Genomic DNA, 24,778 nt, shown 5'->3' with positions numbered 1-24,778 from the left:
TGTGACTATTTTCTGTAAGCAGAGTCAGCCTAGTTCACACCTCCCAAGTTAGATTATCCGCGTGAACCATTCGGTACCCTGCATGCTGTGGGCAGCTGTGGTTCTTGGGAGAAAGAGGTTGAAGGGGTATATAACAAGCACCCCCTAGCCACCCAGAGTCAGGCCTCAGCTTCTTCTAGGGAAAGAGGGGGAACTGTAGTTTCTGGACCTTCAGGGAGCTCTCAAGCTCATGGGAGCCAGGAAGGTAGGTCTATAGGATCTCCCTGGGAAGTCTGGACACAGTGGTGACCATTTGCAGGGGCAGCAGAGAAGCCAGGCTGGTCTCTCAGACCCACTGTCCCCTCCCCTCAGGTGGGACATTCTGACCCACCTGCTCCCTGCCCTGTGCTGGTTCCACAGACCCAGGCTTGGAGGGAGACCCTGAGTTCTGCCAAGGCATGGGAAGCAGGCAGCTCAGTCAGGTGACTTTCTGGTTCTGGGGGACCTCAATGAGCGGCCCTCACACCTGTTCCCCTGATGGAAATGGGGACGGGGTGGCCATGCTGGGTGCCCATCCCCTGACTCTCCCTCCCACCTGCAGACATACAACACCAACGCTCAGGTCCCCGACAGCGCGGGCACCGCCACTGCCTACCTGTGTGGTGTGAAGGCCAATGAGGGCACTGTGGGAGTGAGCGCGGCCACTGAGCGTACTCGGTGCAACACCACTCAGGGGAACGAGGTCACCTCCATCCTGCGCTGGGCCAAGGATGCCGGTGAGCCATCACAGGCAGAGGTTCTGTGTCTTAGCCTGTGTCTGGGTCTTAGCCTCCCCGTCCATGCATGCGAGGGTGGAGGCAGGTTCTCCAGAGCCTCTTGTTTCCCTGTGCAGAGGAGCCAGGGAAGCCCCTCCTGAGCTGAGGAGCCTGCATGGAAGGCCTGGGTCTGTGTAATTCGCTACAGAGTGGGCATAGCAATGGAACCCCCCAATTTTGAGTGGAGGTCAGAGCCCCAAGCTAGGGCCAGCCCGCAGCAGTTCAGGGTGACTGCGCCTTCCTTCTGCCCCAGGGACTTGGAAGGCAGGGTGACAGAACCCTTCTCTCTCCATCTGAGGTCCCTTTGGGGCTGCCTAGGGCTTCCTATAGGCATGGGCTTCACAAGTCACGCATGGAGGAGAGGACCTCAGCCTGCCTCAGGTACAGGGAAGGGTGTTCAGCTGCATCTGCCTTCAGGCAAATTAGGGAAACTGATGCCCAGGCAGCCAGAGGAACTGATGGGAGGCAGTCTACAGCAGGAGGGGGAGGTAACAATCTGAAGGGCATCCTTCATCTGCAAGGTGTGCTCACCTCTCCTGTCCCACACCTCAGGGAAGTCTGTGGGCATCGTGACCACCACGCGGGTAAACCACGCCACCCCCAGTGCAGCCTATGCGCACTCGGCTGATCGGGACTGGTACTCGGATAACGAGATGCCACCGGAGGCTCTGAGCCAGGGCTGCAAGGACATCGCCTATCAGCTGATGCACAACATCCGGGACATCGATGTGAGTGCGAGTGCCAGGCATGGCTATGACAGGGCGGGGGACAGTGGGGTGCTGGAGGAGGCTGACCTGGGAAAGGCCTGGGTTCTCCATACGCCTGGGAGAGCTCTCAGACCATTAGGGGATTTGTGGTTGGAGCAGGCAGCCACTGTAAGATTTCTCTGCGGTGGGGCTGTGAGGTGAACCCTCATGTGGCTGCCACACCCCGAGAACCAAGTGCCCAAGGATTATTCCATGAATTGGAGTCTGATGCTGCACCCTATCCCCAGTATGCACTGATACCTCTCCGACATGCCCTGACATCAAGCACGCGCGTGCGCATACACACACACAATATGCACTAACACCCCCCCATACACACAATACACAATGACACTCCCCACAGTATGCACCGACATACAATGTGGTCTTAGGGGATGGTCTGCCCTACATAGTCACACTGCACAGAGTAGCACCTGCCTGCACACAGAGCTGACATGCCCAGGAAACATCCAGAGCACGCCACGCCTTTCCCAGTCTCACTCCGCTTTTGGCTAGTTTGTATGACCTTGTGCCGTTACTTAACCCCTGAACGTCCCCTCGTGCAACCCTTCTGCCATCTGGACTTGCTCTGGCAGCTCACTGCAAGAACTAAGTAAGAAAATTCCAATTGAGTTTGGTGCAGAGCCTGCCCCGTGAGGGCTCAAGTGGCAGCCCTTACATGTAAGCCACCTGTCCTTGATGTACACATTTTAACACCCAAACAGGTTCTTACACGCAGGCCTCAGCTCTTGGGGAGAGTTTCTGGGTTGTTCTTTTTCTCCTGTGAGGGCTGACAATGACTTAGACCCATTGAGCCTGACATACGGGCTCAGTGAGGCTCAGGGAAAGCCCCGAGATTCAGGTGCCCTCTCTCCCAGCCCTCCTCAGTCTCTCATGCCCCCAGCTCTCTTTCCACTGCCTTCAGGGCCAGTGGTCCTGTTGCCTTCCCTTAGGAAAGAGCCACATGGGACGTAGCCACCCACCTGGCTTTATCTCCACCTGCCAGGCCACACTCCCCCTCCTTTGCCCTCCCATTTCCCACCTGCTGGCTCCCAGGCTGCGCTGCGGGAGGCCAGAATGAGGTCATATGTGAGCACACTGGTCCCAGGGGTAATTACAGTAACTCTAGCCAGCTCGGGCAGGAGTTGCTGAGGCAGGGCGAGGCACTTTAGAAAGAGATGCTTCGCAGGCAAGTGAGAGGAGCTGGGGTCTCTTAGAGCCATGAGGGCATGAGCCAAGGAGTCAGAAGGGGAACCCTTAAGACCCCCCTCTGCCTTTACTCTCCTCTTCCAGTCCCCCCCATTTGCCCCTCTGTCACCACCACTACCCCAAAAGCCCTCCTGACCGTCCATGAAATGAAAATCCTGGTGTCCACTCTGAAAATAAATATCTCGAGCTTTAAAGAGAGAGAGAGAGAGACACAAACCCAAACCCCAAAGGCGAAGAGTGAGCCTGTTATTTGGGAAGCTTAATGAGGCCGTGTGAAGTCTCCACTGGGCTGGGAACCTCGTGCTCCGGGCAGGAAGATTGGGGGATTTCGTTCCACTCCTAAAATGCCAAGGGGTCAGGTTCTGTGGGAACAGAAGGCGCCAGAGACCTGGAGTCCTTTCCTCCCCATCCCAGTCTGCACTGTCCAGGCTCCTCACCACACGGTGAGGGGAAGACCTGGCCTCCTTGGGAGCGGATCTTCCATGGTGGGATCTTCTCTGAACGGCCATTCCCATTTTATAGACTGGGAAACTGAGGCCCTGCAAGGTCAAAAAAAAACAGGCCCTTGGTTAACAAACAGTAGAGTTGGTTTTTTACTTCAGTGTCCTTGGCCTTTCTGGGTGCCCATGGCTGCCCTAGGGGTGCCTTCCCCACATCTACTGCCTGCTCAGATGCCCAACCCTCTCCTTACCCCATAGAACCCTGGGAAATAGAATTGAAGGTAGAGGGAGAACTTTGCCCCATCTGGGGACAGTGGATCTCAGATGTCAGCCAGGGGCAGCAACTTGGGCTGTTGCCCACGGTGACAGGAGGACACGGTATGGCGGTCACCATGGGCTGTGGCTGTTATGTTCTTGGCCTCTACTTTAAAAATAGTTAGGACTTCAAACATGGATTCCCTAGGAAAACAAACAACCCCGCGTCCGTCTGCCCGCGCATCCCAGCCACAGTGGATAAAATTAGCCTGGCGGTGACTACACAGACGTGAGGCTGGCCCGTGTTTGCCCAGGCAGTGGGCTGGTTCCCAGCTGGGCTGCCCTGAGACCTCCCTGGCCGAAGCCACTCACTGTGAGAGAAGAGACTCCTGAAGGCCCCTTCCTTGGCTCTGTGCATACAGCAGAGCCACCAGGGGCTTCTGGTAGAGAAACACTGGGTTCTGGGTTTGAATCTTATCTGCGTCATGCACCACTGTGTGGCTGAGGGGCAAGATCACATCTCTGTGCTCATGTCTGTATTGAGAAAATGCTGACCGCTTCCCTTGCAGCTTGGGTAGGAGATTGAATGAGTTACTCTATTTCAGTGGCTCAGGGCCTGGCACACAGTAAATGGGTTTTCCTCCACAGGGGGTGTTAGCCTGGTGGAGTAGGCATTTAGGAACACTAATATTCCACCCAGAAGCCCCAAACCACAGTTCTGCTAGATCAGTGATTTCATTTCTCCAATCTGAACAAGTAGGAGCTGAAAGAACACGGGCCCAGGACTTAACTGGCTGGGCGAGCGTCCACACCTCCACCCAGACTCTGATGGCTGCTTTCCAGGCTGGGACGCCAGGGGCTTCTGAACAATTTAGAACCCTGGGTGTGATAACTCATGTGTCCTTCAGGTGATCATGGGGGGCGGCCGGAAGTACATGTACCCGAAGAACAGAACCGATGTTGAGTATGAACTGGATGAAAAGGCCAGGGGCACAAGGCTGGACGGCCTGGACCTCATCAGCATTTGGAAGAGCTTCAAACCCAGACACAAGGTAGCTGACGGCCGCAGGTGGGGTCAGCTATGGGACCTTGGGCCATGGGACCCCCACCTGTGCCTCAAATGTTCTCTTCCAGTGAGGGTCCTTCTTCTACCTTTGTTCGTTCTACCCCTTACAGACCTATGACCGACACTCGTGCCCCCTGCAGGGTGGGCACCAAGTGGGGGTAGTGACAGGGTTAGGGAGTCACCTGGATGGACCCCAGGCAGAGGGGGCACCTACAGAGGCACCAGAACAGAGGGAGTGTCTTGTGTCTGGCTGGCAGGAAGTTAGGATCATCAGGCATGTAGAGGGGTTACCACAGAAGCCCTGGACAATTGAGAGGGCACGGGGAGGCAGTGCGGGGCAGATGACAGAGACACAGCTGAGGAGAATTCCTGGCTGAAGAGGGAGGTGTAAAGCCCTCAGAATGCATCCCCGGGGCCAGGGCATGGGTGGGCTGGGACGGAGGCTGCAGAAAGGTCAGGTCAGGCTCTGATTCCTCCTAGAGGCCTCTGGCCCTTTAAATCTGCAACAGTGGGCCAGCCGGGCAGCTGGGTCTGGAAATGACTGTGGTCAGAGCTGAAGACAGTGGGGAGCAGCCTGGCAGCCGCTTTGATGTCACTCTGGGGTTGGGTTTCTCAGGGTTCCAAGGCAGTCCCTGGGGAGGCTTGGTGGGATGAGGTTGAGCTAAGAGTATGGTTGGGACAAGGCTGGGGACAGCCCCATGCATGGGTACAGGGTGTGGGAGCGACTGACTGTTCTCTTTCCCCTCTTGGGCCAGCTTGGACAGGCAAACCAAAGAAACACCGGCCTCTTTGCCTCAGTGTCCATAATCAGGGCCAGCAAGTCCTTCTAATTGTCCCAGGACTCTATCTGGACTCCTAGCATGGGGAAGGGCTCATACTATGGCCATGAGCTGTGCCCGATAAGTCCCTGTTGGATCCCAGATTCTGGGTGTCAATAGAAAGGCCTAGAAGTCGTTCTCAGTGCCCCTGATGTTTGTGTGTCTCAGTCTGTAAAATGGGGGACAGTCTTGAGGCTGCTGTGAGGATTGCCTGACACGGCAGGACACTGGGGACCCGAGTCCCTTCTTACGTCCTTTCTGCCACTCCCAGAGAGCAACCTAGAATATTGGGAAAACAAAACAAAACAATAAAACTGCTCCTAAGGCAGCTGCCCAGAGAAGGCAAGAGGGCTATCTTGAAGACAGCAAATTCCTCACAGTCCTGGGCCCTGGATAATCCAGGCAGAGTCTCCCTGTGTTCCTGTGCTGTGGGGGAGGGATGGGATTCCCAAGGCACAGCCAGTGAACTTCACTCCTTCCTGGCTCTCCAGGGGCCCCCCAAATACCACTTATTCCCTTCTGTAGGCATCCAAGGTCCCTGTGACCTACACATCTCACCTTTGCCCATTGACACCCTTATGGGACAAACAGCTCCCTGGTCCCAGATGGATCGGTCTCTACTTTGCTTCAGGACCCCCAGAAACTGTCACCTCCACCAGGAAGCCCTGCCTGGTCTAGCCCCCAGGATCCTTGTCTACCTGGGTTGTACACGATAATGCCCATGTATCTGTCAGTTTTTGAGTACTGAGATTCTGGGTTCCCAAGGCAGGATGTTAAATGATGAAGGGGAACTGAATACCCTGACTCCGAAGCCAGTTGGGGCTGTCCCCAGATTGCCCAGCCTGCACTGACACAGCTCTTCCCACCCCCAGCACTCCCACTATGTCTGGAACCGCACTGAGCTGCTGGCCCTCAACCCCTCCATGGTGGACTACCTCTTAGGTAAGTAGAGAAGGCAGGGACCTCATGACTAGGGCTGAAAGAGGCAGCCCCCTGTTGCAGGGCCTTTCCAGGATGCAGGGAGGAAAGGAGGTTTTTGTTTGTAGAGTTAAGCTGTTGGAAGAGATGAGCCCCAGTTGGCATAAGAACCCAAGATCAGAGAAGGGAGCATGCATGGGACAGCCAGGGCAGAGCCAGCCTCTGCCAGTCCTCAGGGTGACCACTGTTCCCTAGAGAGTAGGGACCAGCAAAGGGTGTGGGCACTCCAGAGGCTGATTGGCACAGAGGCCAGCTTGCCAGCAGGAGAGACACAGGGTCTGAGCTGCAGGAGGCTGGTGGCTCACACCGTCTTGAAGGTCAGCTCTTGCTTCCAAGATGCTCGAGATGGAGCGGCATAGAGGGTGCACTGGGCTCAGCTGGCGCACGGTGACAGGGTGAGGGATGGCTCTCATATGGGAGTAAACCGGGGACAGTGAGCAGAAGACACAATGACCCCGAAGTGTCTGCCGCTTTACCGCACAGGCCTATGTGCCCTCCAACCTCATCTATAAAAATGCACAGGCCAAGCCCCGGCCAGAGTCCATGGCCGGAGAGACGGGGTGCCATGTCTTCTTGGGTTTGAGTCGCAGGTCTGCCCTTTCACCTGCTGAAAACAGCAAGTTGCTGGGCCCCTCAGAGCCTCTGTCTCCTCCTTGGTGAGGTGGGCCATAGACACACCCACCTGTGCCCCTGGTGAGGTGGGTGTGCCCCTGGTGAGGTGGGCTGTAGGCCCTGTGCCCCCGGCGAGGTGGGCTGTAGGCCCTGTGCCCCCAGCGAGGTGGGCTGTAGGCCCTGTGCCCCCGGCGAGGTGGGCTGTAGGCCCTGTGCCCCCGGCGAGGTGGACTGTAGGCCCTGTGCCCCCAGCGAGGTGGGCTGTAGGCCCTGTGCCCCCGGCGAGGTGGGCTGTAGGCCCTGTGCCCCCGGCGCGGCGGGCTGAGGATAATGAAAACTGAGTCCCCTTCTGGATCCACAGAGCCTTCCAGTAAGATCCCTCCCTCCTACATTTGCCCCAAGCTGAGCATAGGGATTTTGTATCCTCTGTGACACCCCAGGTTTCTTGGGGTCCTCCCTGCAGACTCAAGACTCTTGGCACCCACACTCTTGCCTACACCCACAGGTCTCTTTGAACCCGGGGACATGCAGTATGAGTTGAACAGAAACAACCTGACTGACCCTTCGCTCTCTGAGATGGTGGAGGTGGCCCTCAACATCCTGATGAAGAATCCCAAAGGCTTCTTCCTGCTGGTGGAAGGTAGGGCCTGATGGAGAAGAACCTTCCAGAAACATTACTCGGGTTAGGCAGAGGGATGGTACAGCTTTCAAAGAGAACTGCCAATCTGGGGGTGAAGAGAGAACTCCCTCGTAGGAGAGGATGCTCCCAGGGAAGACTGGAAGGTCAGAGGATGGGGAACTGCCTCTCTGTCAGCCCAATCTGAGAGAGCTTCCTGGCAGAGGAGGCAGTTCTCTGAGGGCCATCCAGCCGCTAAGCACCCCCTCTGCAAAACCAGTTCCACCTGCTCTGTGGCTGTCAGGGGTCAGGGAGATGATGCTTGGGTTCTTGCCCTCATGCTACCATGGCTGCGGGGCCTTTGCTAACCATGTCTGTAAAATGAGGCCAAAACTTGTCCCCTGTTCTAGAGCGGAGACTCAGCTCCGTTGTGTTCAGAAATGTAAAGCAAGGATTTGGGGTAGATGATCCAGTCAGTGAAGAGCCTGCCGCGCAAGCGTGAGGACCTGAGTTCAGATCCCAGAACAGGCGAGAAAGTCAGGCCTGGTGATGAGTGCCGGGAAACGCAGTCCTGAAGGGGTGGTGACCAGTAGGGCCAGCCAGGTTCACCTTCAGGTTCACGGAAAGATCCTGTCTCAAAAAATGGAGGCGGAGGGGCTGGAGATATGACTCAGCAATTAAGAGCAGCTCCCAGCGCCCACATTAGGCTGCTCACAACCACTTGTATTGCCAGCTCTAAGGGATTCGACACCCTCTTCTGGCCTTCACAGGCACTTCCTACACAGAGAAAGAGAGAAGAATAAAAGTACATCTTAAGGCTGGGGAGATGGTTCAGCAGTTAAGAGTGCTTGCTGCTCTCCCAGCAAATTTGGTTCCTACCACCAACACCAGGCTGCTCACAGCTAACTCCCTGTAACTCCAGTTCTTGAGGACCTGATGATGTCTTCTGGTCTCTATGGACACTGCACACATGTGCATAACCAAGCGTGTGTGTGTGTGTGTGTGTGTGTGTGTGAGAGAGAGAGAGAGAGAGAGAGAGAGAAAGAGAGAGAGATTAAGGTTAAAAATAAAAGCTGGGGGGGGGGCGGCTGGAGAGATGGCTCAGTGGTTAAGAGCATTGCCTGCTCTTCCAAAGGTCCTGAGTTCAATTCCCAGCAACCACATGGTGGCTCACACCCATCTGGAATGAGGTCTGGTGCCCTCTTCTGGCCTGCAGACATACATACAGACAGAATACTGTATACATAATAAACAAATATTTTTTTAAAAAAAATAAAAGCTGGGTGTGGTAGTCCACACCTTTAAACCTTTAATTCCAGCACTTGGAAGGCAGAAACGGGCAGATCCCTGAGTTCAAGGCCAGCCTGGTCTACAGAGTGAGTTCAAGGCCAGCCTGGCTTACTCAGCAAGTTCCAGGACAACCAGGGCTACACAGTGAGACCCTGTCTCAAAAATAAATAAATGAATAAATAAATGAATAAAATTCTTTAAAAATAAATAAAAGGGAAAGTGATTGAGAAGACACGTAGCCTCGATCTCCAGTCTCTACACACACATCCATGTGGCCCCGTGCACACACCCATAACTAACCAGTTCACAAACCCTGGGGGAGCAGGCAATGAGAGTTAGACCTCAGTGTTTCCATTGCTCTCACTGTAATTACATAGTAGCCAAAGCAACAATGGGAAGTAACAAAGTTTCCACAGTCTTCCAGAATTTCAACAGCCCTTGCCCTCTATGGTCCCTTGCATGGCCCTGCTGAGATACGCGTGTACTCACCCCATGCAGACACACTGGCGTGTCTGCACACACGTGCCCAGTATACACATACCCGCTCAGGCTCCTCCACCCTCCAGAGGCCAGTGGCCACCAGCCCAGTTGGCTACCTTTTTGCCAAGCCCTGGGGTTCCCACCAGTGCCGCGGTCTGGCCCCAAGCAGGCCTCCGATCTGAGGAAGCGCCAGGAACCAGTGGTGGTGAACACGGGTCCCCGGGAGTGGTCCTCTTTGTGAGCAAGGCCAGGCCAGCTGCTCCCAGAACCACAACAAAGGGAAGGCCAGCCTTCCTGCCCTGCCAACCAGCCCGGCCAGCAGTGAGGGTAAAGTTAGCAGGGAGGGAGCTCCTCCTGGAGTCCCAGCTGAGGACCCTCAGAACTGTGAGTGACCACTAGGTGGCATCCTGCAGGCAGATTTAAAAAAAAAAAAGCATTTGCTAAGGCCTGCATATATACTCCAAGGGGCTAGCGTTGGGATTCAACCTGTCATTGGCCTTTCTGGAAAGGCCACCGTGACACTGCCTAGGCACTTGGGGGGCTTGTGCTGCTGTGAAGATCCAGAAGTCCTCATGCTTTCTGCTTATAGGGATGTGTTCATGGAGGAAGCAAAACTACAGGCTTCGGAATGAATCAGACCTGAGCTCCTATCCAGTACCCCCTATGGGAATGCCACACCCCCATGCTTCCTCAGATGGCCTAAGCTATCTATATATACATGGCTGAGTCACCATCCCTGCCGGGGATTGCTGTGAAATCAAACAAGATGCCTCTATCATACCCAGCACACAGTAGGGACTTAAGCGTGTTCCCCTTCCCTTCCTTTCGCTTCCCTGAAGCCTTCAGCCACCCGTTAAACAGTTGAGGATGCTGAGCAGGGAGCAGAGGGATGGGGGAAAGAGCCAAGCTCTGACCCGCATTTCTCCCTTCGCTGGGTGACTCTGCTCTGCCCACGTTCACCTTGCCCGCCCTCTGAAAGCCACTTGACCATGCCCGCCCTCTGAAAGCCACTTGACCATGTGAGACACCTGAGGTGGACCTGGGGAGTCCCTGGGGAAGGTCACTGTCATTCCCTATCAAGGAACTGTCAATCTAATGACAGTGTCCTGGGGCCTGTGGAGGCAAGGCTCCCTCCCCTGTCACTTCACGGGAAGCCTTTGTCTTGATGTCCCCAGGAGGCAGAATTGACCATGGGCACCATGAGGGCAAAGCTAAGCAGGCCTTGCATGAGGCCGTGGAGATGGACCAGGCCATCGGAAAGGCAGGTGCTATGACTTCCCAGAAAGACACTTTGACCGTGGTGACGGCTGATCATTCCCATGTTTTCACTTTCGGTGGATACACCCCCCGAGGCAACTCTATCTTCGGTGAGTGGGCCGCTTCCTGGGGTAGGAAAGCCGGCAAGGTGACTGGGACCCCATGCGAACTGAGGAAGAACAATGAGATAGTGGTCACGGGAGGGAGAATTCAAGAGAGCTGAACGTGGCGGACGGGCGAGTCGGCTGTGGCGGCATAGAGAACGGGAGAGAGAAAGGATAGATGCATGGGGGGGGGGATATTGACGGGATGAAAGGCATTGACATTTGGAAGGTGGCTTCATGGAGGTCATTTGGGCTCCTGAAGGATCTCAGGAATACCAAGCCACAGACCCTGAGGAGCTTGGCTAGGGGGCTGCCAACCAGACTTCCAGTTCTCTGTGGTGACCTATGACTCCCTTCCCTGCACAGGCCTGGCTCCCATGGTGAGTGACACGGACAAGAAGCCCTTCACAGCCATCTTGTATGGCAACGGGCCTGGCTACAAAGTGGTGGATGGTGAACGAGAAAACGTCTCCATGGTGGATTATGGTGAGACCGCCACAGCCCGGGCTGGGCGGGGAGAGGGTGTCCCTCCAGCATTGGCTGATGTGGTCCTGGAGAAGCCCAGATTTGAGTCAGAACTTCAGTTCGGGTTCTCTCCTGTGCTTTAGCAACTTGGACACAGGATTCCACCTTTCTCAGCTTTGATTTCTCTCATGAAATGCAGCTGCCTTCTGGGGACTTTACCCTGGAAGGTGAAATTGTCTCATGAGCCTAGCTTGGTACCTGGCCTGGTGGGTACCACCTGTGTTTTACCAGATGGATATTCTGTAGGGGGCTGAGAGTGTTGTTTTCTGGGTCAGGCAGGCTTGGGTTTGAACCCAGTTGCCTCTGGTGAAATACCCACCTCCACCCTGCTACCCCTGCCGCCACCATTGCCGCCACCAACCCACCCACCCCACACCCCAGCTGTCACCATCTGTCACCATTCTGGGTGCTGAGCCCTGGCTTCCTCTTCTGTGAAAAGAGCCTTCAAGCCAGTCTGGGGGTGAAGGAAAGGGGGGTGCTGCTTCTCTTATAGCATTGAGGCCCAGGCATACACTCAAAAGATGTTTCTGGCCTACAGCTCATAACAACTACCAGGCCCAGTCTGCTGTCCCCCTGCGCCACGAGACCCATGGTGGGGAAGACGTGGCCGTCTTTGCCAAGGGCCCCATGGCACACCTGCTTCACGGCGTCCACGAGCAGAACTACATCCCCCACGTGATGGCCTATGCCGCCTGCATTGGGGCCAACCTCGACCACTGTGCCTCCGCCAGCTCCTCGAGCAGCCCCGCCCTAGGGACCCTGCTGTTCCCATTGGTGCTGCTCCCCCTGAGCACTCTGTTCTGAGGGCCCACGCCCCAGGAGCTCACAATGGATAGCCAGCTCCCCTCCCTATGTGGCCCACCACCTGGCAGCCCACACTCAAGGGAGAGGCCCAAGCAGCCTCCAGCGGGAACAGAAGTTTGCTGCCCATCTTCCGTCTGGAACCCTCCATGGGCTGGAAGATCCCAGGCTCTGCCTTTACTCCCTACTCAGTACGCTTTGGCTGGCAGGGCAGGTCTTTCTCTTGGGCAGGCAGAACACAGACTGCACAAATTCCCAAAGCACCTTATTTTTCTACCAAATATATTCTCCAGACCCTGCAACCTCCATGGAACATTCCAGATCTGACCTTCCCTCCCCTCATCCCTTCCTTCTGGAACACTGGGCCCCATAGTCATGGCCAGTCCCCAAGCCCAGCCCTTTCTGGAGGGGAGACCAGGTCTGCTCAGGATGAGACTCCCAGGAAGCCACCTCCGGGGTTGGCTGTCTCCCCAGGGTGGCCACCGGACAGGACGCACACTCCCCACCCAGCTCCAGAGACACACGCCAGCCCTTCACTGAAGCGGTCCTCCTGTTTGGAACAGCAAAAAAAGAAAAAAAATTAATTTCTCTTTTTGGTGTTGGTTTAAAGGGAACACAAGACATTTAAATAAAAACGTCCCAAATATTTCTGAGACCAAAGCTGAGTCTTTGTGGTCAGTGGGAAAGAGACCAAAATAGGCCCATCACTCAGGAAAGAACTGGACTTGGGGTCCAGGGTGAGGGCATGGTGAGCAGAGACATCAGTCAAGGGGTTCACCACTCACCAGCTGCGATGATGTGGATCCCTGGCTTTGCGTCCCAGTGCCCTGGTGTATGGCAGTGGAAGACAACCTGCTTGTGGGTCATTGTGAGTTGAAAAAATAAAGAGTCCTTTGTCTCTAAACCCACAGCAGGAAAGGCTTCAGTGACCCAGGGTGCCCTCACAACATGACACCCACAAAATACATTGCGTGGCCTGGTGCAGCGTATGCAGCTCATTGCCTTCAGCAAATCCCGAGCGCGTGCCAGGCACTGTGGAAAGGCTCAATAATTGCATGGCGGTGGCCAGCGAGAAGGTTTAGCTCGTCAAGCCACTTGCCGCACAAGCACAACGACTCAGGTTTGATCCCCAGAACCCATGGAAGGTAGGAAGAGAATACTGTCCCCACGAGTTGTCCTCCGACCTTCCACGCATGTACTGCGTGACACACGCTCGCACACCATCAATCCTAGAAGGTCGTGGTGAATGGGATGGACATACGCCTTCCCTTGCAGAACTTCTAGCGACTGAGTTTCCCATGCCCACTTCCATGGGAATGCTCCAGATTTTGGGGTACACAGAGTCCCCCAAATTTACTCCTCTTGTCTCAAGTCGCTTTGCTCATGACAATGAACACTGACCCCTGCCTAGAGCTAATAACTCTGGCCTGATACTGTGTGTATATTCCTTCAGTGTCCTCTTGGAGGAGGCTTTTTCCCATCACCCACGTTTATGAATGAGGACACCCACAGAGTAGGAGGCCATATGATTGTCAAGGTCCCCCACGTTGTAGACAGGGATTTGAATCCAGATTCACTCGATGCCAACGTTCCTGCCCTTAATGACATCTTTTATTTGTTTATAATACATTTCCAAATTCCTGCCCACCCAGTCCCAGCCCGTGCCAACGACGCACAATCCACACCAGTGAAACAGGAACCAAGACCGAATAGCCGGAGTGGACTGAAGAGGACACTGAGCAAATCCTACTCCGAGCTCCCTGGCAGTCAAAGCATAAAGGGAAGCACAGCCAGGCTGATGCTGGGATGAAAAATTAAATTGTATGTGGTCTCTCCAGGACAGAGAACCCCGCCTCATCTTGAACTGTGTATTGCAATGAATTGAGGTCTTAGCACAATACCTGCACAGTCTTTGCCGGTTCTCTGGACTATCGTTTAAGCAGTTCCTTCTATTCACATGGAAGCAGTCCTTTAAACATTTCCCAGTACTCTCTGCAGCCTATCAGTGTTCACAGCTGAGAACACGATCTCCACAGGGACTGGAGACAATGGGCCTGTGAACCGTGACTTTGCCTCTCAGGCTGAATTGGGCATGAGTTGCTAAGCTGAAGAAGTAGAAACAGAAAGAGAACAAGAGGGTTGTGTGCCTTGGCAGCAGGGTGCAAGAGACACACTTGAGAGTCATGCCCAGGGTGTGGAGGAGAGGGGATGTTTCTTCTCTAGCTCCCCTCCCTCACTGGCCAAGGACTGGGCCAGAGAAAGAGCACACTGAGCTCCCAGCTTGCTTCTTGAAGGGCTGAAACCCCAGACCAGTTATAGGAATCAATGCTGGAGGGCACGGGAGCATCTGCTGAGCCTAGGGATGTGCTCAAGGGGCCAGCATGGCTGAATCAGAACCACAGACACAGTGGACTGGGGCAGAGTCTTGCAGCCCCTGACACCTGTGCCTAGCACACTGTGGGCACCGAAGACCCCTGGGAACATGCAGCTCTTCCTCTGTGGGATCCTGTCAAAGTTGTCCAGGTGCTCATGTCCCAGAGGGCAGAGTCCTGCCTCACACACATCATAGTACCACTGTAACCGTGGCTGCTGATCACAGGGGTTATGCATCCCAATCTGAGCCAGGGGTCTAGGCACTGGGCCCAGCTCTGTCCCCAGCAACCACAACCATCACAATTGGCATCCAGTGGCTCACGGGTTCCCTTGTCTTCAGGTTTCTCAGGCAAGGACAAAGATGGGCAGGCAGGTCCTCTTCATAACACAGTGAGTCTGTTTCCATGTCAACAGATGGGTACCCTGGCTAAGAGGTACAGACCCAGGCTCTTCCCACTGGCAGCTACCACCTCTACCTGCTGCACCGGTGCCCTCTCTATCCGACCAGTAGTACCTCGGTAGCAGAGCCAGGGCCCTGCTTTGCAACCTGAGCAGTCCTAGCTTCTACTTGGAGTTCATTGGTAGGAACTGGTCATGTGTCCATCCAAGTGCAAAGGGTGCTGGGAAATGTAGTTTTGTTTGGGAAGCTGCCCTTTACCAACACAGAAGCAACGTCCTGGGAAGAGATGAGCTGAAACAGCTGGGCAGCAGGAACTTCAGGTTCAACTCTGAAGAGGCTGAGGGTTGCCAATGAAGGCCCTAGGGAGCACAGAAGGTCCTACACCTGGAGAATGAGCCCCATTGCTGACATTCCTCTCCGCAGCCAGTTTTGAGGAAATTTCTCGGATGCTGGAGGCTGGGCAGCTGCGCTAAGACTGCTGCACCAGATCAGGGAAGTCTGGGGTCATGGAAGCAAGGTGGGAGATGCCCAGACACGGCCCTCAGCAATCTGGCTCCTGGTTATGGAGGAGGAGTTTAGTGCTGTACCTGAGTGCTGTCAACACTCCAATACTCTGAGATTAAGAGCTGGTGGCAGCAAGACACCGTACTCAGTGCCCCAGACGTGGAAGTGAGTTGCCGCCTAAACAAAAGGCATGCTTTGCACATCATCCTGTCTGGCAGAGAGTCTCACCCTCGCTTACAGATGGAAAAGCTGAGGCATGATAGCTCCAGGCCCCCTTGCTGGGTTTCACCCCCTCCCGTACTTCTAAGGTGTTAATCTATCCAAGGACAAGTGCTCCAACCCCACAAGCCACAGGACTGTGGGCTCCTTGGGGAGAATTGGGGAGAGACCCAGACAGTGAAGTTTGTAATTACCCCTGGGCTGAACTAAAGACCTCCCACTGGGATGCTCCCTGGGATGCAGGGGAGTGGTGATTAAGCAGTTGGGGAGGGGCTCCTGGTCCCTACATGGTTTCCTCTACCTCCATCATGGCATCAGGCCCTTTCCCCACTCCTCAGGGTCGTCAGGGTGACCCTCAGGTGAGTGGGCATGAAAGCTGACAGCAGACAAAACAGGCAAGGCTACTGGCTGGACCACCTCCACCCTGCCTGTAGGAGCACAGACACAGGCTCCTCACACAGTAGGTTATCCGCACAGTGGGTGCATAAATGCTCTCCCAAGCACATAAATGCTCTCCTAAGCAGTCCCGACTCTAGCGATTTCCTTGGTGTCTCCTGGGTCTCAGGCACTGTCCCTAAGTGCTCCTTGAAGTGCATGGGTTCACTAATTTTTTACCAACCATGTTTGGAAGGCCAGGGCTATTATCTCATTTTACAGATGAATCAACAGGATCAGACAAGAAAGGTGATCAACTCCAGAAAAATGTAGCATCAGTGAGGGTTAGAGCCAAGGCTCCAAGACCAGCAGCACAGGCTTTAAAAAAAAAATTTTTATTTATTATTGCATGTGTGCATGATATGTGTTGTGAGCATAAATATAGGTGTGTGTCACAATGCACTGTGGAGGTGAAAAGACTTTCAGGAGTTGTGTGTTTTCCACCAAGGTTTCCGGGTAGCGGTGAAACTCCGAGGCAGGCGCCCCTTTACAGATAAGAAATAAATCCTGAGTGCTGCCTGTCGGGGAGACTGTCTGGGAAAGTGGCATGAACAGGGACCCAGTTAAAAAAATGGGGGCCTGCAGAAAGCTGAAGGGCAGGTCACTGGAAGCAGGAGCAAAGCCAGGCAAGAAGGAACTGATGTGTTCAAGGAGTAAAGAGAGGATGACATACTGGAGCCCAGTATGACATACTGGGCAGTGGGGGTCGGAGAATGAGGGCCAGCCCTAGACTGTGGTGCATAGCAGTCTGTGTGTTCTGGTGGCAGAGGGGAAGCCACCATGGGACCCAAAGAGTGGAGGGCTGGGACCTGGGCCTTTGCTTTGTAAAGCAGACTTAGCTACTGTTAACCGAGCCCAGACAGCAGCGGAGTCTGCTGTATAGCCTGTGGGCCCTTGTGTCCTCAGGGACAGAGGTGGTAGTGGCTTGGAGTGGTGAAGAGTGGTGGCCGATGGCTGGATCATAGACATGTTGGGGAGCTAAAGCCAGCAGGGGTGTCTGGCCAATGGCATGTGTACAGCAAGAGCCCCAGTTGCCCACAGACAGGGTCACAGAGGTATGTAGAGTTCTGGGCACACAGGGGAAGTGATTTGCCCAAGGTTACACAGAGCCGATGGCCAGAGTGTTCCTTCCACCCCAGGACCGTCCACCTCTGGGAGAGTGAGGAGAGTCGTAGCTGAAGGGGCGCACTTGTTACCAGACTCAAGTAAGGCAAGAAGAAGCCCCAAGGATGAACTCAGACAGATCCCTCCAGCCCGGGCCACTGCCCCTGGAGGAGCCTTTTTTCAGCTGTACCCTGCCTATGGCATGGATGGAAAAGCTCACCAGGGGAGGAGGGGCTGGGGTCAGATGATTGACAAAACCATCATTTCGATGGTGGGCTTCTGCCTAGGCCAATTCAGGAGCTGGGTGGAAACCGTCCAACTATGAAGCTCCTGGTGTGTCTTCCTGGACTTAGGATCTGGAGCCTGAAGTCTTTCCTGAGCAGCCCCAAGCACCATTTGCCTGATGCCTGCTTCTGCCCACTCCCAGACCTCGGGACCCCTCCAGGTCCCCTTCGGCTTGGCTCTGGTCATGGCTCCTTTCCTGAGGCCAGGACTGAGGCCTCCCTGGCTGCTGCCCAGACCACCCAGCGCCAGGCCCTGGCGGAGCCCGTCAGGGCCTGGCCAGCCGTGGTCTGGCTCCGCCTGAGGGGCTGTGGCCTGGGAACCACTGGCTGTCTCCTCAGGGAAGCGGCTGGGTCTCCAGAACAAACATGGAACCGCAGGCTCCTCTCCTGCCCACCGAAGAGGGAGCTGCTTCTGGCTCCTAGCCACAGGCCACTCTCCAGGCCTGGCTCCCACTATGTGGGGGATGGGCTGGGGAACGGAGTGGTGAGCACAGCCCTGAACTTGGGGGACGGGTGTGTAGAAGGACTACATAGCAGGCAGAGGGCTGATGGGTCTTTGTGACCAGAGGGAGGGGCTGAGACAATTGAAGGAACGAGGCTGCGATGAGTGAGAACGTAGGTGACCCCGAGAGACCCTGGGAGACCCCCAGGAAGGAGGCTTTGGTGGAGGCCGGGGTGGAGCTCTTCTGAACCTCAAGCCAAGAACAAAGCTTTGGAATCAGACAAGGCTGGTTTCAAATCCAGACTCAGCCACATCTAAGCTGATGCGTCTTGGGAAAGTAACTCTTTGGACCCTCAGTTTCTCCCTTAAAAAAAAAAAGAAAGAAAGAAAGAAAAAAGAAAAGAAAAGAAGTTCCTGTAGTCTCTGTGTGGCAGAGTTAGGGAGAGAGGACATCGTCCCCCGGGATAGAAAATGCCCAGAGCACAGCAGAGTGGAGCCTCGAGGGATATCAGCTACAGCCCCCCACCATGGCTCTTGGGGGGGTCCTCGGCCTGGGGCCGGGGGGGGGGGCAGACCAGGACAACCTCACTGATTCACACCAGCTGGGGGATGGGCCCCATCTGACTCCACTAGAAGCCGCAATTAGAGCCCAATTTAAGGAAATGCTGGGCTGGCTCTTCCCCGGACAGATGTGATTATAGGCTCAGAGCTAAAGTGTTACTAACGGGATGACACAGAGGTCCCGGCCAGGCCACAGGGGTGTCCAGCCCAGCCCCCTTCCTATACTCTGGGGAAACAGAGGCCCCCAGTGTAGAAGGAGCCTGGCTCCAGACCCCCCTGCAGCGAAAAGGGCCATGCTCTATACTCCTCCAACTCCTACTTTCTCTGAAGGATTTACGGCAGTGTCTGGATGACGGGAGGGGCAACTGAAGCCCCCAAGCAAGGCGGCATCTCAGAGTCAGTGATGATGGCCATAAAACCACTGGCTTCTCCATGCGCACCTCCCAGGAACCTAGACCTGATCATCAAAATGAACAGTGGTAGCAGTTCCCTTCTGGAATGTTCACCAGACGCCCAACAGACACCTGCGTGCCTCGCCATCCTCACAGACCCCAGGAGAGAGCTGCTAGTGCAGGCCCCATTCTAGGGAAGGGATCACTGTGGTGCTGAGCCTCTAGTGACTTGTCCACGGTCAGGCTCGGAGGCAGGAGCAGAGCGAGGCGTGGCACAGCCCAGGTATTCCTTGTAGAGTCGGACACATTGCCCTGAGACCCTTCAGCACGAGGCCTGGGCGGGGGACTCACAGATGATGGAAATTGTGAGCAAACCAACAAGGGTGGAAGTGTGGTGGGAGGATGGGTTGGGGGGGCAGAGGAGCTGGTGAAAGAGGGGACTGATAAGCAGGAGATGGGTGCATGATTGAGTGGAGGGACGGATGTATAGACAGATGCGTGGATGGATGGGTGAATCTGTGAGCAGATGGATGGGTGAGTGCGTGGATGAGTGGATAGATGGATGGGTAGATGGATAAGTAAATAGATAGGCAGGCAGGTGGATAGGTGAATGGATGGATGGGTGGGTAGATAGGTGGGTGGGTAGATAAATGGCTAAGATGGATAGATGTGAATGAGTGGGTAGATGGATGGGTGTTTAAGTGGATGAATAGTGGGTAGGTGGGTAGGATGAATAGAGGGCTAGATGTGCAGATAGAGAGGTGGATAGACAGGTGGATAGATGGATGAATATGGATGGATGGCTAGGTGGATGGATGGGTGAATGGGTGGATGGATGAATATGGATGGGTGGATAGGTGGATGGATGGGTGAATGGGTGGATGGATGGATGGATGGATGAATATAGATGGATGGATAGATGGATGGATGGATGGATGGATGGCTGGCTGGCTGGCTAGGTGGATGGATGGGTGAATGGGTGGATGGATGGATGGATGGATGGATGGATGGATGGATGGATGGATAGGTGGATGGATGGGAGAATGGATGGGAGAATGGATGGATGGATGGATGGATGGATGGATGGATGGATGGATGGATAGGTGGATGGGTGGTAGAATGGATGGATGGATAGGTGGATGGGTGGATGGATGGATGGGAGGATGGATGGATGGGTGGATGGATGGATGGATGGATGGACAGATGGGTGGGTGGGTGGATGGATGTATAGGTGGATGGATGGGAGGATAGATGGATGGATAGGTGGATGGGTGGGAGGATGGATGGATGGGTGGATGGATGAATGGATGGGTGGATAGGTGGATGGATGGGAGGATGGATAGATGGATGGATGGATGGGTGGGAAGATGGATGGATGGATGGATGGGAAGATGGATGGATGGGAAGATGGATGGATGGATGGATGGATAGGTGGATGGATGGATAGGTGGATGGATGGATGGATGGGTGGGAAGATGGATGGATGGATGGATGGATGGATGGATGGATGGATGGATGGGAAGATGGATGGATGGATGGATGGATGGATGGATGGATGGATGGGTGGATGGATGGATAGGTGGATGGATGGATGGATGGATGGGTGGGTGGGAGGATGGATGGATAGGTGGATGGGTGGATGGATGGGTGGGAAGATGGATGGATGGATGGATGGATGGGAAGATGGATGGATGGATGGATGGATGGGAAGATGGATGGATGGATGGGAGGATGGATGGATAGGTGGATGGATGGATGGATGGGTAGATGGGTGGATGGATGGGTGGGAGGATGGATGGGTGGATGGATGGGTGAATGGGTGGATGGGTAGGTGGGTAGATGGGAGGGTGGATGGGTGGGTGGGTGGATGGATGAATGAAGGCTAAGTAGATGGATGAACGTATAGGTATGTGGAAGTTTGGATGTGTGTAGATAAGTGTAGGTGGATAGACATGTGGACAGATGGACAGATGGATGAACGGATGAATGAATATGTAGGTGGGTAGGTGGATGGACAGGTGGGTGGAGGGATGGACATGCAGGTATATAGGTGAGTGTGTGGATAGATAAGTAGATGGGTGGGTGGGAGGATATGTGGGAGATGTGTGGGTAGAGGAATGGATGTTGATGGACAGATGGGTGAGTGAATGAGTTTGTAGACGAAAAGATGGGTGATGGATAAATGGGTTGATAAGCTATTTAAGGGGCTCTGTCTAGAGAGGGCTAAAAGGGACACAGAGCGATTCCGCAGTTGCCCCCTCCAGGGAGACCCTTGAGATGAATGAACTATGGAATCATGATTGAAGCCTCACCCATCCGGGTCAGGGATCTCCAGTGCTCTGGGTCTTAGGTGTCCCATGGCTCAGATGTCCCCTAAAGAGCGTAGAACAGTACCTTGGGTCTGGTCCTCCACTTCAGAAGGCAGAGTTCCCTGCTTGAGGCCCCTCTCCTGCATCCTTAACTGGAGCTGAGCTCCACTTCTGGCCTGAGACAGAGTGGGCAAGGGAAAGAGGAGCTCTGAACCCTGTCCTCTGTCCATGCTGAGCTGCCTCTCGAGGCCCTGGGGCTGGAGCCAGTGTCCCCCCACCCCGGCATTAACTCCCAGGAACTTAGGAGTGGGGTGCTAGAGCCCTCTTCTGGCCATGTGCCCCACATTCTATGGGATGGGTTGTGAGTCCTCTTACTCAGGGACATTTACAGAGGTCCCACTGTGTGCCTGATCCTGGGGCCCAGCAGAGTGCATACGCTGCGCTGCCCGGGGACTGTGCTTGGATGGCATGTGCCCCACACCATGTCCCCCAAGGATTCTCCCCATGTGCAAATGGAGCCCCTTCCCCATTCTGGCCAGGAACTGTGCCTCTACCCTCAAACCAGTCTGTAGACTGGCTGTCCCTGTCCCTGAGAGGCCTCCCCTCACTCCTAGGACCACAGGACAAGACTGCCAGATAAAACACAGGGCGCCTAGTTCACTGTGAATGTCAGGTAAACAGGAATCATTTTTTTTTTGCTATAAGTATGTCCCAAATATTGTATGAGGTATACTTAAGCTAAAAATGAGTCTGTGTTTACCTGACATTCAAATTTAACTAGGTACCACATGTTTCTGTTTGCTGCCTGCCAACCCCTGCCCTGAAGCTCATTCCCCCAGCTGGCACCTGGCCTGGCCAGATGGTCCAGGTCGTGCCTGGACTTGGCCCCTGCATGCCGGACCTAGCTCTTGTCAGTGCTAGGACTCCTGCCCTCGATTCCAGGTGGACACCTACCTCCACCAGCCTGCACAGAGCAGGCTATGGACTGTCCGTCACGCTGCGTCCAGTCTTCTGGGCCAGGGGAGTGATGGAGTCCTAGCTGCAGAGTATAGACCAGAAGGTCAGAGACAGGGGGGGCACAGTGACAGAGGCACAGGAGACCTAGAAGGGGTGGGGATGGTCCAGGGACTGAGACAGACAGCCAAAGGTGCTGAACTGCAGTGGGGGAGGGGTCCACACTGTGGCAGAGGCCAGCCTGGGCCTCTGAATCCCAGCACCAGTGGGCTCACAGGCCTTAGGAAGCAGCATGGGGTGTCCAGGAGGAGCCCCTCCCAGGGGCACACATAGGAACATTCACAACTTCCCAGAAGGGCCCATGGGGCAGCCAGAGTGGCTTTTAAAATTAGCTTCACTAACAAGATCTGGTTATTTCAGGAGGCCCCATCCTGGGATGTCCCCTCAATAGGGCAGGCTCGGGGTGGAGGGAGGAAGGAGGGTGAACCTCTACATTCCAGGGTCCCTGGCTGAGCGCCCCCTGCAGCCTGAGAAGCAGTGAGCAGCCAGGTCCTGGTCCCCTGGTACTGAACCAGCCTGCGCCTACAGTCACCTCTTTTGGCAATGTCCTGGAGTTGGCCATAGATATCCAGGGACACCTCTGCTGTGGGGGTGGGGTAGTATGGGAGGACCCTCATTTTGGGCATGGATTCTACACCAGGTTTCATGCATGGCTCCTTAGAAGTATAACAGTGTCCCAGACCATACGTAGGTTTGTCTGTGTCAAGGTGACACTTGGAGAGTCTTGCCCACAGGGAGCTAGGGATGCCAGGGATGCGAGGTGCCCCCACTGTCTCCTGGGGCAAGAGCTGTTGTTTCCAGCACCAGGGTTATTTCTAACAGAGCCCGTTGCTTCCCGGACCTGGTACCCCCCGCCCTAGCCTTAATTCCAGCCTCGGGTTAGTGTCCTGGCTTGCTCTCCCCACCTCAGAACCAAGGGCAGGCATGGAACTGGCAAGGGGACAAGAGAAACAGCACTGTCCACTTTGATCCCAGAGGCAGGATCCATCCTCGGCCTCCCTGAGCCCCACCTTGGAGCTAGAGAGGAATGGCTGGGGCCATGCACTGCGGCCTGGAGCCTTCTTCATGCTGCACCACTGGCGCAAACAGGCAGGGGAGAGGCAGGGCCTGGCCAGGGCTTGCTCTCCTGGCTATTCACCTGTTTTTGTTGCAGGGCCCTGCTGCTCCAGCTCAGCTCTGGGATAGAGCAGGGAAGTGGGTACACAATTGAGCAAAGTCCCAGAAAGGGATGCTCAGCCCAAAAGCCTGCGGTGCTGAGGCTCAGGGAAGCATTCCCAAAGTCTCCCAACTATACCTGTGTGTGGAGCCAGCCCCTGGGACAATGTCCTCTGGACACAGACTGGACTGCATCCTCTGAAGGCTTAGCAATAAGGATGTCTACGGGTACCTCTGTTCAGAGGCCCTATCAACTCTGCTGCTGTCCCCAACCCCCGTGCGCTAGTGTCTGAGCCCTGTGGCTTCAGCTGCACCAAGACCACCATGGTGAGGCCTCATTCAATGAGACCTCATACCAGGGACCACAGAAGAGGAAGTGAAGGGCCAGATGCCTCCTTCGCCTCCCTGAGCCCCACCTTGGAGCTTGAGAGTAATGAATGGCCAAGGTCACCAGGAGAATGAACTCAGAGTCCATGTCCAGGAAGCTCTGTAGGCCTTAGGCTGGGGCGGAACGCACAGCGGAGCTGAGCTGGTGGGAGATGGGGTGACCTAGGAGGGGAACCACCAAGCCAGGGCAGCTTGGAGCCAAACCCTGCTGGTCAAGCCTGGAATCTGGGTATGAGTCACGGTCCCTGGGTGGCCTGAGGCAGCCGAGGGTCATAGCAGGACCCTGTCAAGAAAGGCATGGTACATCTTAGCCTCCCAGTGTCCTCAGCATCTTCCTGGGAAGGTGGGAGTGAGGTAGGGACACCAAACTTCTAGAGAAGCTGAGCATGGCTACTCCCTCTGAGCTCAATTGGATAGCTCAAGTTCAATGTCCCACTCATGAGTCTCCTGTGGCTCTGTCCCTGAAGAAACCTATCCTCCATGGCGCCTCCAACCAGTTGGGACCATCAGACTCCATCAGCAGCCACCACAGCTCGAAGTGACTCTTCACTGTCTTCCTGGGCTTGGCATTCATGGCCATGTGTTCTCTGGCCTCACCCTAGCCGATCTCCTTGTCCCTTCTAGGATGGTTCTGACTTTGGACCCCTCCCAATTTGAGGTGCTCTCCAGCCTCTACACACGCAGGACCATCTCCCAGAGACCTCTTCCTCCTCCACCCCTGTGGCTGGTAGTTCTACACTGTGACCGCCTGAGGCTGGGACGTTGACCTTGTCTCTGTCCCTGCTGGCAATCCTTTGGTGCCCCCTGGTGGCCACATAAGGGAAACCCTCGGGATTTGTGGGTATGAGCTCAAGGAAAGGAGATAATTGTTAGTTGATCACCTACTGTGTGCTGGCCTCTATGTCTGGTGACTTGTGTACCCCAGCTCGCTGGATGCTCACAGATACCCCCTGAAGAGGTCACAAGCTCGCCCTTCTCCAGTAAGAGGAGAATGACTTCCTTACCACCAAGCTAAGGAGAGATGGTGCCAGGGCTGACAGCAAAGCCACTTTTCCTTCATGGGGAAGGGCACAAGGTGGGGGAGGGGTGAGGGACCATGAAAAGGAGGCCTCAACTGGTGTTCACAGACCCTGTGGCTTCCTGGCCTTGAAGGTACCCCGAGGCTCAGCAGCACTGGAGGGGACAGGCTCATTCCCTCCACTTTGGGT

General features: G+C 55.1%; 1 protein-coding gene across 2 annotated transcripts in view; it reads left to right on the top strand.

Moving 5' to 3' along the window:
* Positions 1 to 12,641, top strand: part of Alpl (alkaline phosphatase, biomineralization associated) — a 62,113-nt gene extending 49,472 nt beyond the window's left edge. The window contains exons 5-12 of one of the 2 annotated variants that reach the window (XM_075945735.1): positions 581 to 755; positions 1,347 to 1,522; positions 4,353 to 4,496; positions 6,201 to 6,270; positions 7,424 to 7,558; positions 10,480 to 10,671; positions 11,032 to 11,151; positions 11,729 to 12,641. In XM_075945735.1, coding sequence (XP_075801850.1) covers positions 581 to 755; positions 1,347 to 1,522; positions 4,353 to 4,496; positions 6,201 to 6,270; positions 7,424 to 7,558; positions 10,480 to 10,671; positions 11,032 to 11,151; positions 11,729 to 11,994 — 1,278 coding nt within the window. In that variant the 3' untranslated portion in view covers positions 11,995 to 12,641. The remainder of the gene's footprint in view (positions 1 to 580; positions 756 to 1,346; positions 1,523 to 4,352; positions 4,497 to 6,200; positions 6,271 to 7,423; positions 7,559 to 10,479; positions 10,672 to 11,031; positions 11,152 to 11,728) is intronic. The other variant, XM_075945736.1, reaches the window with a different exon arrangement.
* Positions 12,642 to 24,778: the final 12,137 nt, after the last annotated feature.

The sequence above is a fragment of the Microtus pennsylvanicus genome, chromosome 13, assembly GCF_037038515.1.
Source record: "Microtus pennsylvanicus isolate mMicPen1 chromosome 13, mMicPen1.hap1, whole genome shotgun sequence".
NCBI lineage: Eukaryota > Metazoa > Chordata > Mammalia > Rodentia > Cricetidae > Microtus > Microtus pennsylvanicus.
Note: the sequence above shows the minus strand (reverse complement) of the source record. Positions and strands in the feature narration are given on the sequence as shown.